Below are 15,314 nucleotides of genomic sequence, written 5' to 3' on the forward strand. Positions count from 1 at the left end.
CAATTATGTATGAATTTTTTTTTTTTCGCTACCATATATCGCATTATTTACATATGATAATGATATTATTTTTCATTTCTGATGGTTGCATTCTAAACTTCAGGCAATGACAAAAAAAGGAGCCAAAAATGAACTCTTAATCTTCAAAAGTACGCGCGCTGTAATTTTTTGAAAAAATTATTTTTTCCACTTCCGCGCTCACTCCAAACCAGGCCCGGCATACGGGAGAGGTTTTGATTTTTAGGGCTCCGGCGTAAGAGGGTTAATTTCAACCTCCTTTAAGAATTCTTCTTTGAGAGTTATTGTCCTAAGTTTATGTATTTATTTGATTTTCTTTCCTGAAGAGACCTCTAGTTAGTTGCAGAACATTGAAAATAAAACTATTACTGTAAGTGGTTTAGTTCACAATTTTGAAATTATGACAATTGAGAGGTCTTGATCATTATTAGGATCTTTTAGCCTTTTGGAGTTTTCTGTACAATTTGTTTCCAGTGTGTAATCAGTTCTCTTCTATTATATGTCTGCAGGGGTGTATTTGAGTTAGACGTAATGTCACGACAACCAGAACGAGGATTTTACCAGCTGGTTGTCAGTGCTGGTGCATCAGACTCTAGACTTGTTGGCCATACAGCTGCGCAGCTTACCTTTAAAGTTCTCACTGCCATCAACATTGAAAATGTTGAATTTGGTACTGCGGATGCAGATCAATCTACTGCTCCCAGCCTTCAGAAGTAAGTAGACTTTATTGCTGAATGTTAATCCTGACTTAAATTTTATAGAAAATTTGCTTAATATATATTAGAAAAATCATTTGGAAGAAAATATGGGAATATATGAAAAAGGAGAGGATTGGAAAGAAGGGAAACATCAAAGTGAAAGGGAAAAGTATGATAGGGATGTAGTGTGCAATAGTTGGAATGATGAATAGCACTGAAACCATTTACAACTGACTTTTAAATGAAGCTGTCCATTGACTGGATTGAACTCTTGTCATAAGGGTTTTATACATTTACTGCTAATCCCATTTATTTCTGAGGAAAATAGTGATTTTACTCCAGGTATTCCTGGTTTCTGACAAAGAACCATTTCCCTTTAACAGGGGTTAGATCTATGGAAAACGCGAGACAGTAGTCAGTTGTGCAGAAAAAATCTACAATGTTAGCTGTTTCAGTCACAGAATGCTTATCAGCAGCTTGTCAAACCCTGTATACATCCTGTGCTTTTCACTTCTATTTTATATGCCTTCTCAGTTCCTGGATATTTACACCCTTTAAAATACTACAGTATACTATCTTACAGTCAGTTTATCAGTTAATATCTAGGTCTTCATGTCCTTCCTCCCAACACTTCAAAAATTAAAGGTCATTTCACCAAGCTGCGCGCCACAATTTTTGCCACATAGTAGACTATCTCAACATGCTCTGTTATATGTATCTTTTCACAAAGGCTAATCTCTGTATGGGGATAGTGCTGTCAGTGCCCCTCGTGCAGTGCACTGTAGGCATTACCAAGGTTCTTTGCACTTGTTACTATACCTCCTTTTATATTCTCTCTTTTCCACCTTACTTTACACCCACTCTTAACAATTGTTTCATGGTGCAACTGTGAGGTTTTCATCTTGTTACACCTTTAAAACCTTTTTACTGCCAGTTTCCCTTTCAGCACTGAATGGCCTCACAAGTCCCAGTGCTTGGCCTTTGGCCTAAATTTTATGTTTCATTACAGAAAGGCGTTTTGTTTTACAACCTATACATCAAGTACATTACTCGACAAGATATTATGCTGCTTAGTGTCATGCGACTTAATATCTTGTTTAATTTTGAAGGAACAGGAAAGTTAAGAAGAAATTTCGTCAGTGGATTAGGCTGCCTACAACACACAAGGAAAGGGGTGGAGCTTGGACACTGACAAGGAGAGAGAGCTCAGTCACTTGCTTGGAGGTTTAATAAGCAGCTGTGTGTATTTTTTAGTCAGTGCTCCCACTGCAATTTTTGCTTATGATTATCACTTTATTGCTCCCTGTGTCCTTAATATGGGCCAAGACGGTGATATGAGTCAACAGATAATAGCAGAGATATGTCGTTGAAGCTAAGTTAAGTATATCATAGTTTTACCAGTGAAGCAATCTGGCCTTAAAATCAAGCAGATATTGGATTAGCTGGTTGTGAGGCGGCATTCAGTTCGATGCTGGCTTGCCAGATTTAATGAAGGTGGCAACCATGAGATGCTGTCTCGGAAAAAGCACCCTGGTATGCCTAAGAAGACTTCTGATTGAAGTGTGACTGTTCTCAAGCGTCAATTAGAAAGTAATTGACGCTTGAGAACAGTCAAAATTCGATCAAAGGTCTTCTTAGGCATATCAGGGTGCTTTTTCTGTGACGGTATCTCATGGTTGCCACCTTCGTTAAATCTGGTAACCCAACGTCAAACTGAATGCTTCCTCCCACCCAGCTGATCCGATATCTGCTTTGTTTTAGGGGCAGATTGCTTCAATCCACATATCTCTGCTGTTATCTGTTAACCCAAATTACCATCTTGGTCCATATTAACCCTTAAATGCCGAATGGACATATTAAACTTCGAGTCAAAATCTCCCCCGATTGCCGAATGGACGTACCATACGTCGACTCAAAAAAGTTTTTTTTTAAAATTTGCGGAAAAATACTTATAGGCCTACCAGCCGAAAACTTTTGAATCACGCGCCTTGGGGGATGCTGGGAGTTCACGGATCAAGGATTCGTTGTTTTGTTTACAATCGTTACACAGGCGCGCAAGCGCGAATTTCTTTCTTATCGCACTAAAAAGTATCAGCGACACATCTCAAAAATTATTTCGTCACTTTGACATAATTTTTGCACCATTTTAAATTATCCGTTACATGAAGTATTATATATGAAAATGTGCGCAATTTCATTTAAAATACAACCAAAGAATACTCATGATTGTAGCTTTTATCAGTTATGAAATATTTCCATATAAATAACGATAAGTGCCAAAAATTCAACCTTCGGTCAACTATGACTTACCGAAATGGTCGAAAAACGCAATTGTAAGCTAAAACGCTTACATTGTAGTAATATTCAACTATTTACCTTAATTTTGCAACAAATTGGAAGTCTCTAGCGCACTATTTCGATTTATGGTGAATTTATGAAAAAACTCTTTCCTTACGTCCGCGCGGTAACTCTTCCGAAAAAAATCATACATGCGATTGTGGTAATGTTTGCACAATTTTAAAATTAGCCGTTACATAAAGTTTTATAAATGGAAATGTGCGCAATTTCATGCACAATACAACTAAAAACAACCCATGGTTGTAGCTTTATCATTTTTGAAATATTTTCATATAAAAATGATAAGTGACAAATTTTCAACCTTCGGTCAATTTTGACTCTACCGAAATGGTAAAAAAACGCAATTGTAAGCTAAAACTCTTATATTTTAGTAATATTCAATCATTTACCTTCATTTTGTAACAAATTGGAAGTCTCTAGCACAATATTTCGATTTATGGTGAATTTATGAAAAAAATAACATTTTCCTTACATCCGCGCGGTAACTCTTCCGAAAAAATCATACGTGCGATTGTGGTAATGTTTGCACCATTTTAAATTAGCCGTTACATAAAGTTTTATATATGAAAATGTGCGCAATTTCATGTAGAATACAACGAAAAATAATTGAAGGTTGTAGCTTTTCTCATTTTTGAAATATTTGCATATAAATCACGATAAATAGAAAAAAACCACGTTCGGTCAACTTTGACTCTACCGAAATGGTTCGAAAAACGCAATTGTAATCTAAAACTCTTATATTTTAGTAATATTCAATCATTTACCTTCATTTTGCAACAAATTGGAAGTCTCTAGCACAATATTTCGATTTATGGTGAATTTATGAAAAAAACTTTCCTTCCCTCCGCGCGCGGATTCTCCGCCATAAATCTCCGAATTGCGTATATTGCATTCTCGGAAAATTTGCTCCGTTTCATATTAGGCATTTCATAGAGTTTTATATATGAAAATGTGTGCAATTTCATGTAGAATAAAAGGAAAAATATTTGAAGGTTGTAGCTTTTCTAATTTCCGAAATAATTGCATATACAGACAGCCCTCGGTTAGTGGCAGGGGTTCCGTTCCTGGCCGCCGACGCCAAGCAATTTTCGGCGCTAAGCAATTTTAAAGCCTACGGCTTACGCACACCTTCTTTCGAAACTCTAGACCAGTCAAAGGCTCCGTAATCCCACAACGGCGCAATAAGTAAAATTATATTTGCAGTATAGTACTATAGAATTTACTGTACAGTACATTATAGCATTGTAAATACTGTAAAGTGAAAAAAGCCTAGCTTTAATCCTTTGGGTGTCTAGAGTATGTAAAGATATAATCAAGTTTATACAGTGTACAAGTAGCTGTAGTGTTCAAGTACGATCATTAGTCTTACGATAGTCCGATTTTATGAGAGATCAAATTACAATGGCCTAACTTTATCCATCTTCTAGTTACATAAGTTCAATAACAGCAAAAGAGAATGATGAAAGTATGGTTTTAACGTTGTACTCGTTGCGTGAACGTGTACAGCCATGAACAACCGAACGAGAAACTATTTTTTTTTTTCTTCTAAGTACAACCAAACTGGATGGATAACATCCGTTTGGCTTGTATTTCAATCATCGTACTACAGTACAACATTACTGTAGTTGTTATAAATGGCGTTATGCATAGAATAGAACTGAAATATCTTAATGTAATAACTTTATTCGCTATAGATCGAAGATCAATATAGATTAAAGATCAATCGGGAAATATACTGTTAAATTTAAACCTAGTTATAACTGAAGCTGAGAAAACTGTTCAAGCTGCTAATGACTATTATCGTACATCGGCAACAAGGATAAAACTGCAGTATGCCATCAAACACAACCGTAGATCAAATTGGGATAAAATCCTTTTAATCGAAACTAATGTGCTTGAAAGAACACATTTTACTGTTGGTTTCACGCCGATATAAGATAAATAACGTAAAGTTCGTATTACGATGATGTAAAGGATTATTGCGAACGGAATCACGTAATTTTTTACGCAATAAACATGCCGCCAACGTAATCTGTTAATGAAAAAAAAAGTAGTTCACATTCACAACGACACACATTCAATAAATATTTCCACCTAAAAACACGTTGTATAAGGAAAAACAACTTTGTCTCATATAAGTCAAGTATCTAGATATTCGTTTATGCTAACTAGAAGCAAGAGCATTCGCTCAGAATTGTGTTATGGTGAAACAAACTCGTATTCATCAGCTGATTTCAAACCACAACATTGGCCGCTCCGCAGAATACTGGCTTATATTTGCCGTAGTATTTTAAAATACAATAATATGAGAATACATACAATATTCTTGGATACAGTGAAATAATGTATAACTTTTTAAAGGATTTATGAAAAAGGTGCATAATTAATAAAATAACACAATGCATTTTTCGGAACTGGCGGACAAGAACGAACATGAAAAACATCCCCTGACAACGTGGAGCGTAGTTACAAAGGCTGCCTTAATTTGTATCTTATTTCTGTACAAAAATGAAAATACCTTTACGTAATATATTTTCATACACATTTTAAACATAAAAACAAACATTTAAAAAATCGACACATCGATCGCTAAATTTGCACACTTTTTAACTATATTTTCGGAAGAGCGGCAGGCAAGAACGAACTTGAAAAAACATCGTAGTCGATAACTTGAAGGGCAGTTTCAAAAGCTGCCTTTTCATCATATTTCTGCACAGAAATAAAAATACCCTATTCGTAATACATTTTCATACACATTTTAAACATAAAAGCATAAACATTTATAAAATTGACACATCGATCGCTAATTTGCACTTTTTTAAACCCGATATTTTCGGAAGAGCGGCAGGCGGCGGCTCACAAGAAAGATCATGAAAAAACATCGTATTTGATAATGTGAAGGGCAATTTCAAAAGCTGCCTTTGTATCATATTTCTGTGCAGAAATAAAAATACCTTAACGTAATACATTTTCATGCACATTTTAAACAAAAGCATGAACATTTATAAACCGACACATCCATAGCTAAATTTGCACTTACGTAACTCGATATTTTCGGCATAGAACAGCGTCAGAGGCATATATTTTACCCTAATACCTATGTATTAACTCTCCATAAAATTTGTTAATATAATTTGCATAACCTTTACGGTCTGAACGGCATTTCTACAAATGTATGAACTCGTTAGACAACGGCGCTAGCGGTGCTGTTAACTGAAAATTGTGCCGTAAAGATACCTTTAAAATGCCTTATTTTTTTAATGAATATTTTTGACGACCGCTGTAAAACCGATTCGCCGTTGAGCGATTGTGCCGTTAACCGCGGGCCGCCTGTAAAAAAAAAATTTATAAAAAAATTCTACATTTGGTCATTTTTAACTCGTCGGAAATGGTTGAAAACTGCAATTGTAAGCTAAAACTCTTACAGTATCGTAATATTCAATCATTTGTATTCATTTTGAAACAAATTGGAAGTCTCTAGAACAATATTTAGATTTACGGTGAATATTTGAAAAAAAACATTTTTTTACGTCCGCGCGTTACGAATTTGTACATCATTTTGTGATAATATTTTTCCGGTGTTGCTTTTATTGTTTTACAATGTATTATAAATCAAAATGATTGCAATTTAGTGTACAATACAACGAAAAAAAAAGAAACTCGTTAGCTTTTACCGTTTTTTGCACAGCGTGATTTTAATACAATTATGTATGAATTTTTTTTTTTTTTTAGCTACCATATATCGCATTATTTACATATGATAATGATATTATTTTTCATTTCTGATGATTGCATACTAAACTTCAGGCAATGACAAAAAAAGGAGCCAAAAATGAACTCTTAATCTTGAAAACTAAGCGCGCTGTGATTTTTTCCGCTTCCGCGCTCACTCAAAACCGGCTCCGGCATTCGGGGGAGTTTTTTATTTTTACCGCTTCGGCGTTTAAGGGTTAAGGTCACGGGGCAATAAAGCGATACATAGTAGGCAAAAATTGTGATAGGAGCCCTGCCCAAAAATTTATACAGCTGCTTATTAACCTCCAAGCAAGTGACTGAGTGCTCTTTCCTTGTCAGTGTCCAAGTTCCACCCCTTTCTCTACGTGCTGTAGGCAGCCTAATGCACTGATGAAATTTCTTCATAACTTCTCTGTTCCTTCAGAATTCGACAAGTTATTAGGCCACTTGATGCTAAGTGGCCTTATATCTTGTCGAGTACTGTATATGATTCTTTTTCATGTTACATGCTCTAGGCACCAGTTCAAATAGTCACTAAACCTTTTTGCTTTCTTGAAGGATATTCGGTCTTACCAGGCTTGTCATATTTTCCATTCTTGGCTTCCATGGGCGCTCCAAGACACTCGCCAGTCATTGCACACACATTGCTACTTCCCTGGCTTCACCTAACCAATAGCTTCCCTTTTCTCTCTTACCATCATTTATAGTTACTCCCAAATACCTAACACATTAATTGGTTTCAGTCTTCCATTGTCCCTAATATCATTCAGTGCTTCATCTTCCAGGTTTCTATTCACCCTCATAACGTCATGTTTACTCTAACTTTATCCAATTCCAATCATGAACACTGACACAAGTTTCTGCAGTTACTCGTCATGATTCCCAAATAATGTAGTATCACTTGCAAACATCAGCCATTCCATACTCCATCCTCTTATCTTATAATTTTGCATCTACTTCTAAATGTCCTTTCCCTTTTCTAGGTCCATTTATGCCCCACAGCTTTTTCTCTCTCCTTTAAAATTTCTCTTGTATCAGTAGTCTCTTCAACAGGTTTTCTGAAACTAATTTGTAACTCTGCCCTCTTGTGTCATTATGTCCCAAAATTCAACATTTCTTCAAAATACTTGATCCATTGACCTAGGACTGCATTTGTTTCAGACATAAGCTTCTTTCTTTGACAATTTGGCATTGATTTACTTCTTATATGCTTTTATGCGCTCTTCTCACTACCATATCATAGTGCTGAATTGCAGTGGAAGTTATATTTCCACACCTCCTCTGCAACTAAAACTTTTTATTTCCTATCTTACTGTCTCAGATGTTTTTCTAATCTACCACTCCTCACCATCCATCCATAATCTTGCTCCTCCTACGGTGTACTAGTACATAATTTGCTCAAACATATTTCTGCACGATAACCATTAATTCTCTTTTGTTTCTGGAACTGCATGCCTACCAGTAATACCTCTTGTTCACTTTTGTTGGCTTTAAATTATCTAGCACAAAATTTTTTTATGAATTTTATTTCTTAGTTTGGTGTAGATTGTAAGATTTTAAGAAAATTGTTGTCCTACATCCATCCTGTATAGCTTGTGTGTGCAAAAAATGAGAGCCTCTTATTCTAGCTTTTTTTCTTTGCGGGGTACTGTGGTTTATCCTCGTTATGGCTGAGAATCTCATAATAAGGACTCATTCTTAAACTTTCTGGGTTTTGTTTCCTTTCCTGCTCTTCTGAAGCTTTTCTTTTTTGTCGTAATGTGTGTCTTCAAGTTGTGCTTGCAACAGTGTGTATCTTTCTAGCCCCCAGGCTTTTATTTGTCCCGTCCCTTGAATCAGCTTTGACAGATATCTTGGAAAGACTTTCAGTGCTCTTTGAAGACCTCTTTTGTGCCTGCTTCAACAGACTCTTGCTTGTGCATAGTTTGGCATTTGTCAAACCTTCACACAGCTCAGGGTCAGTACCTTTGAGGTTTGACTGTCCTCTTCTCTGCTCTTTAGAGTCATTTGGCCTTACCGTCTGGCCATAGCATGAAAGGGCACTGTCTGTGTTATTCTGACATTGTGTATTTGTCATGTTTTTTAATACTTATTCTGCAAGGACAGTGCTAAAACTTGATATCTTAGTTTCAGTTATAGTAGATTTTGTACATAACTAACCTTTCTATATGCCCATAGGTTAAGGTGGTATTGGGAATAAAAATGGGGTAATATTTCTATAGTTCAGGATTAAGAGAGTCATAGATTGATCCGGTGATTTCAGAATGTTTGTTTACTCTGTATTTCAAGGTTTATGTTTTAACAGACATTTATAAAAGTCCTTACTTTTCTTGCTTCAGAGTACAGTATCCCACTACACTTTCTGAACCAGTTGTAGCAGACCAGCATCAGCGCGTCTTGCTGCGATTCCTTGTTAGGGATACTGCTTCTGGGCGGCCTACAGAGGTACACCAAGCCTTTGTAAAGATTACCCATAAGGTTTCCAAGAGGGAGATCATTTTTGTTGCCGAAACCGATTCCAATGACGTGTACAAATTTGATATGGTAAGTGGTAGTTGTTTCCTGAAAGTGAGAATCCAAAACTTGATTTATGTAGTATATTGCTCACTTAGGAAAATGTTGGGTTCAGCCCTATGTTTAAAAAAAAAAAAAATTAGGTTTTTAATAGACCTAAAATTGATTTTGAAAAATTTGTAATGTAGGACGTCAGCAACAGCGTGAAGGAGTTTGCTGGTGTCAGCGGTGTTTATACGGTTTCTGTGATCATTGGGGACGCAGCAATTAGCAACCCTGTAATGTGGGACATTGGTGAGCTCTCCCTGAGTTTTCCTGAAGGTGGTGTGGGTACCCCAGCACAAGACTACATGTATAAGGTAAGGTTTAAATCAAGTTCATTTAGGTAATTCAGTTTTTTGTATTCAGAAAGTTTCATAGCAGATGCAGCATTATTCATTCAGACTTTTTTTTTTTTTTTGGGTGAAGATGGAGCATTTGTTCTTCAGGTGCTGGAAACATAAAATATTTGCTCTTGAGTAAGGGGACAAATATTAGAATAAGACAAAAAAAAGTCGCACTGCTATTTGAGAAGTGATCTAATAAAACATGAAAAGGAGAGGAGAAAAGCATTGCAGCACAGCTAAGGGGATGCTGCAGACAACCTTAGTACTTGTGCTAAATCTTTACAGGTGTACGGTGATTAAAGATATCCAAGGTGATTGTGAAATGTAAATAATATTAAGGATAAGTAAATTGACTCATCAATGAACATCATTAGTGAATGCTCCTCAATAGCTAATACGTTAGATTTTTCTGTGGCTTCCCTTTAGCTGCAGTTAATTTGTTAAGTGTAGTCACTTGGGTCTCCATGTTTGACTGCTGAAATCTTCTCTTTTGTATTATTTTGCTTTAAGCAACAAATCTCTTTGGACATCTTAGAGATTCTAGAATTTTATGTAATTATTAGACTGAATAATTGGTGAGAGTGTTACTCAGTCATACATACGTATTTGAATTTGTAGGTATGGCATCCTTAAGATAAAACCGTCAAGGTGAGATTTAAGAATAAGATTTAATATGCGATTGTAATTCTAAATACAACACACCTGTTTTGTTGTGTATAGATGCTCAAGGAAATAAGAAATATGTAATGCTTTTTGAGACATTGACTTATGTAAAGTAAGTATCCTGCATTATCTGTAACACATTCCTGAAAATGTTTTGAGTAGTGCTGTTTCAGAATGTCATTGTAATTATTGATTTCAGGCGCGCCCAGAAATAAAGCACTTGTTCCGGACACCTGATCCTCGACCTTCTAGTTTGGTATCTACAACATTTACAGTCCTGTGCATCCTTCCTTTATTGTTACTCTTTGCAATGGTTAGTGGTTCATTTATACACTTGATTACCACATTATGTTGTTAAATGCACTTGAAATACATTGATATTAAAATGTATGAATGATGGTACTATATTCATCTTGTAGTTGTCAAAAGCTAATTTTCTTTTATTCTTGCAGTGGGCCAAACTAGGTGTCAACATTTCCAATTTCCCCATCTCCTTCACAGCTGTTATGTTTCATGTTGGACTCGGAGGTAATTGTTTATTTAAGTTTTAAATGTATATTATGGAGAAGTGTGATATTTTCATTGAAAGGAGAATTAGTCAATTTTTTTTATTTATCATTTAGTGTCTTCAACTTAGTACTAGTCTGAAGTTCTGTTCTTTATCATGTCATATTGTCAGCCATTTTATTATTCATTTATGACCATTTTATTATCCATTTGTAGAACCCATTTCATTTGTTCATTAGGATTGGTTTTATCAGGTACCATGTAATTACTCGGTTCTAGTCTTTTGTTTCTAGCTCTTGATGGAAAAGTAATAAGTATAAATAGTCAGGAAGCTCTGTTGATACTATGCATAGAACATTGGGTTGTTTGAAGCCAGGGATATTTAAGAAAAATGGTAAAAGAATATAAAAGAAATTCTATAGCTAGACAAATTTGTTTTGAGTGTTCTAACAATCTCGCTATTATGAACTTTAATTCTAATTTTCTCTTGTTGAAAAACAAACCCCAAGCCATCATTTGAGTCTAAAAATGACTCGATGGCTTGGCTTCAGAATAACATTATCAGAGACTAAGAAATATGTATCAGAGAAGTGTTGAATATAGGTAAGCACAAAAAGAAGAAAAAATATCCTTGAAGGTAGAATATAATTACAAATTTTCATGACCAAACTGCTCTCTAACCTCCATGTTGCTTATGAAGATGAAAGCCATGTATATACAGTGGTCCCCCCGTATTCGCGGGGAATGCGTACCAGACCCCCCCGTGAATAGTTAGAATCCGCGAATGTTTGGAACCCCTATGAAAATGCTAAAAACAGCATATTTTGTTAGTTAAAACTCAAGAAAAACCCACTAAAAATTTTCATACTTGGTTTTTTAATAGTTTTATCACAAAAAGTGCATTTTATGATGAAATTCATAAAAAAAACCGGGAATTTGTGGATATTTATCATAGAAAAATACCGCGAATTTTCCGCGAATAATGCAGGGAAACGTTCCCCCAGAGAAATCCGCGAATGTGAGTGTCCGCGAATCTGGAGAACGCGAATACGGGGGTCCACTGTATTTCTTATTCTGACAGATTGCACACTTGTATTAGAATATATAGAAACAATAGGCTTTGACTCATCAGAGTTTCCTCATCAGATTACCCTATATTGGATTTTAATTTAGTGATTTGAAATGCCTTTATGGATGTTGCTAGTAACTGAAAGCTCTATTTGTTCTCGACAGGAATTATGGGATTATTCTGCCTTTTCTGGCTTCAGATGGATATGTTCACAACTCTTCGGTATTTATTCATGATTGGTATAGTTACTTTCTTCTGTGGAAATTCAATGCTTTCATCCATTGCGACGAAAAGGAAAGAGTAAGTGTTCACCCTTTCAGTTTTCCTTTGGTTATTAATGAGAACTATCTGTAAATTAATTTTAGCATAGTCATTGTATTTGTGTTATGTGTATAATTTTTTAAGTTCAGCAGCAAGCAGTAAGTATCTGAATTGTTATGCTTGCTTGTGTTATGCTTCCATTGACCTCACCAGAATTATGTATTATTGTAAAATATTACATAGCTAGTGTTTTTAATGTTAAGTTCTTTGCAAGTATATAATGTTTTTAGTAGTTATTTCAAACAGTTTGTAATATATGTTTGACCAACTTTACAGTTTTGTGTTGGAATTGTCAATATACAGTATAAAGAAAGTCATAACTTAAACCCACTGAGTTAGAATAAAGAGTTGTCCTTTTTTTCAATTTCTTTATTAAATTAGCAATCAGTTTTACCAATATTCATTTATTGTCAGGATAGTCTGTATATAAGTTTCAACAGAAGAGAGTGATCTGTTAAAGCAGAAATATTGCAACACCAAAATGGAAGAGCAGTTTAACAGTTCTAAGAAAGACAAGTGAAGTGACTATGTTTAAGTTGGGCACATTCTCAGCTGGGTAATTTACAGTTCTTCAGAATAGTCCCTGTTTTATTTACTTTCATAAGTTTGGTTCATTAATATAAATAGCCTTAAATTAGGTGGAATGCACAGGGGCACAATTTGATAAGTTGCAAAGAAAGATCCTACTGCGTATCCAGACAACTCCATCAGGTCCATGATGCCATGACTTAATTCTTCTATGGGCCTTGTTTATAGGTTTGTTCATGAAACTTACCTGACAGATATATATATAGCTGTATTTTCTGAAGTCCGACAGTATTTAAAAATTCGCGGCACACGCAGTGGGCGGCCAGGTGGTAGTACCCATTCCCGCCGTGGGAGGCGGATATCAGGAACTATTCCCATTTTCTATTCATATTTTTTTTCTGTCGCCGGTCGGTAAACAACTGTTTACAGACCTCCGCCTAGGATTTTGAAAACTTCATTAGCCGCTTAAGTATCCTAATTATTCTTTCGATTATCTTGGATTTGTGGCTAGGCATACGCTATCGTAAATTTTTTCATTGCATTTGATGTCTGAAGCTAGTTAGCCTAGTTTCAGACTGTTGTCTGCATGGTAAGGTGAGGCTACCGGAACTTTCGGTAGACACTCACTTAGTAGATATGACGTTTACATGTTTTCTTTGCATAAGTTCAATGTAATTAGTGTAATGTGTGACTGATTACGGAAGAAGCAGGTTTCATGTACGCATTTTAGAGCGTGTTAGAATCAGGAGTTTTCCTCCACAGTAAACAGAAGTTAGAAATAATGAACCTTCTAACCTCCTGTAGTTTTTATTTTGCCTAACCCTGTGGTATGGCTTTCGGGCCTAGAAGAAGTGTCTGCTAGAGGATTACATCAAGTAATCTTAGACTAAAGTGCTCGCTCTCCAATCAGTGTTGTGAAGTGTGAGCCCCTTGTGTTGTGGAGGGGGTGTCAGATCGGCCCCATAATGCCTCTAGGCCTGGACCTCTGTCGGACTCCCAGGACTCAGGGAGAGGGCATGTCGAAAGCCGCAAGAGGGTTACGGGGGGCTCCCCACCGATCTGGCGTCCCTTCGGCAGAACCTGTTGACGCTTCCCAGGCTGCTAAAGATCGTGCACATGCACGAATCTTGAAGGATTGCTTCTCGTCCTCCGAGGCGTCCTCCCCGCGCAAGGGTTGGAGCTCTCGGAAGGACTCGCGCCCTCTAAGAAGCTTTAGAGAAGAGGACGCTTCACGTCCTCTCTCTCGTTAGGAGGGAACGTCAGATCGGCCCCATACAGCCTCTAGGCCTAGACCTCTGTCGGACTCCCAGGAAACCAGGGAGAGGGCATGTCAAAAGCCGAAGGAGGGTTACGGGTTTTTCATGCTGATCTGGCTTCCTTTCGGCAGGTCCTGATGTCGCTTCCCAGGCTGCCGAAGATCGAGCACGTGCACGAATCTTGAAGGATTGCTTCTCGTCCTCCGAGGCGTCCTCCCCACACAGGGGTTGGAGTTCTCGGAAGGACTCGCGCCTCCTAAAGAAGCTTTAGAGAAGAGGACGCTTCACGTCCTCTCTCTCGTCACGAGAGGATGAAAGAGTAAAGAGACCACATTTTCCCCTTTTAGAAGAATGCACTGGCTCTTTTCCTAAGGGACATTTAAGGAGGCTCATTCATCTTGCCAGAAGAGTGATTTGAGCCTCCTGCGAGTGAACGCTCATTATATACATCATTTATACATTATTAAGGAGGCTCATCATCTTGCCAGAAGAGTGATTTGAGCCTCCTGTGAGTGAACGCTCATGTATACATCATTTATACATTATTAAGGAGGCTCATTCATCTTGCCAGAAGAGTGATTTGAGCCTCCTGCGAGTGAACGCTCATGAAGTAAGAGCTGTTTCAACCTCGCTAGCATTCCAAAAGAATTTGGTAATCAAGGACATTCTTGATTCCACCTTTTGGAGGAGCAACTCAGTATTAGTCTCCTCTCCTCATGGCGCTCCGTATACGTTATGTAACGTTTGCTTTACTTCGAAAAAGCAAGCTGATAAGTTTGACGGCCGGCAAGCTGCTTTGCACAGTCAAACAACTTATGTCTCTGGTCTGCATAAGAAGGGCAATTTAGACGTGAGGAAGCTTTTGGAGGTGCTCGACGTCCTGTAAGTAGAGACATTCTCCAGGACGCTCGGCAAGCACCTTGCGGAAGACGAAAGCCATACGTCTTCCTTTAGTGTTCACACTCTTCAGGAGCAGCGTGCGGCTCTCCATGGAGACTCGCATGAGGACGTCCCTTAAAAATATTCAACGTCATACGCAAAACGCGGTTCGTCATAACATTGAGATGTTGGCAAGGTCGCTCGCCAGGACGCCTCTTGGCGGGCCTTGCATGCATCAAGGCGCTCAACGAGTTCCTCTCTGGAACGTCGTTCAGAAGACTTGGTGTTCTCTGCTCAGACACGCTCGTAGCTAAGCAGGACGTTTTTTGAGGACGCTCAGCAGGACGCTAAGCAGGACGCTTTTGAGGACGCTCGGCAGGAC

The 15,314-nt window shown here is 37.3% G+C and overlaps 1 protein-coding gene across 3 annotated transcripts in view; it reads left to right on the top strand.

The window, feature by feature from the left end:
• Positions 1-15,314, top strand: part of LOC135203157 (dolichyl-diphosphooligosaccharide--protein glycosyltransferase subunit 2-like) — a 77,409-nt gene that overhangs the window by 51,186 nt on the left and 10,909 nt on the right. For all 3 annotated transcript variants that reach the window (XM_064232834.1, XM_064232835.1, XM_064232836.1), the window contains exons 9-14: positions 528-731; positions 9,149-9,353; positions 9,512-9,682; positions 10,572-10,685; positions 10,825-10,900; positions 12,113-12,248. In XM_064232834.1, the coding sequence (XP_064088904.1) occupies positions 528-731; positions 9,149-9,353; positions 9,512-9,682; positions 10,572-10,685; positions 10,825-10,900; positions 12,113-12,248 (906 nt within the window). The remainder of the gene's footprint in view (positions 1-527; positions 732-9,148; positions 9,354-9,511; positions 9,683-10,571; positions 10,686-10,824; positions 10,901-12,112; positions 12,249-15,314) is intronic.

Source organism: Macrobrachium nipponense, chromosome 33 (assembly GCF_015104395.2).
Source record: "Macrobrachium nipponense isolate FS-2020 chromosome 33, ASM1510439v2, whole genome shotgun sequence".
Classification (NCBI taxonomy): domain Eukaryota; kingdom Metazoa; phylum Arthropoda; class Malacostraca; order Decapoda; family Palaemonidae; genus Macrobrachium; species Macrobrachium nipponense.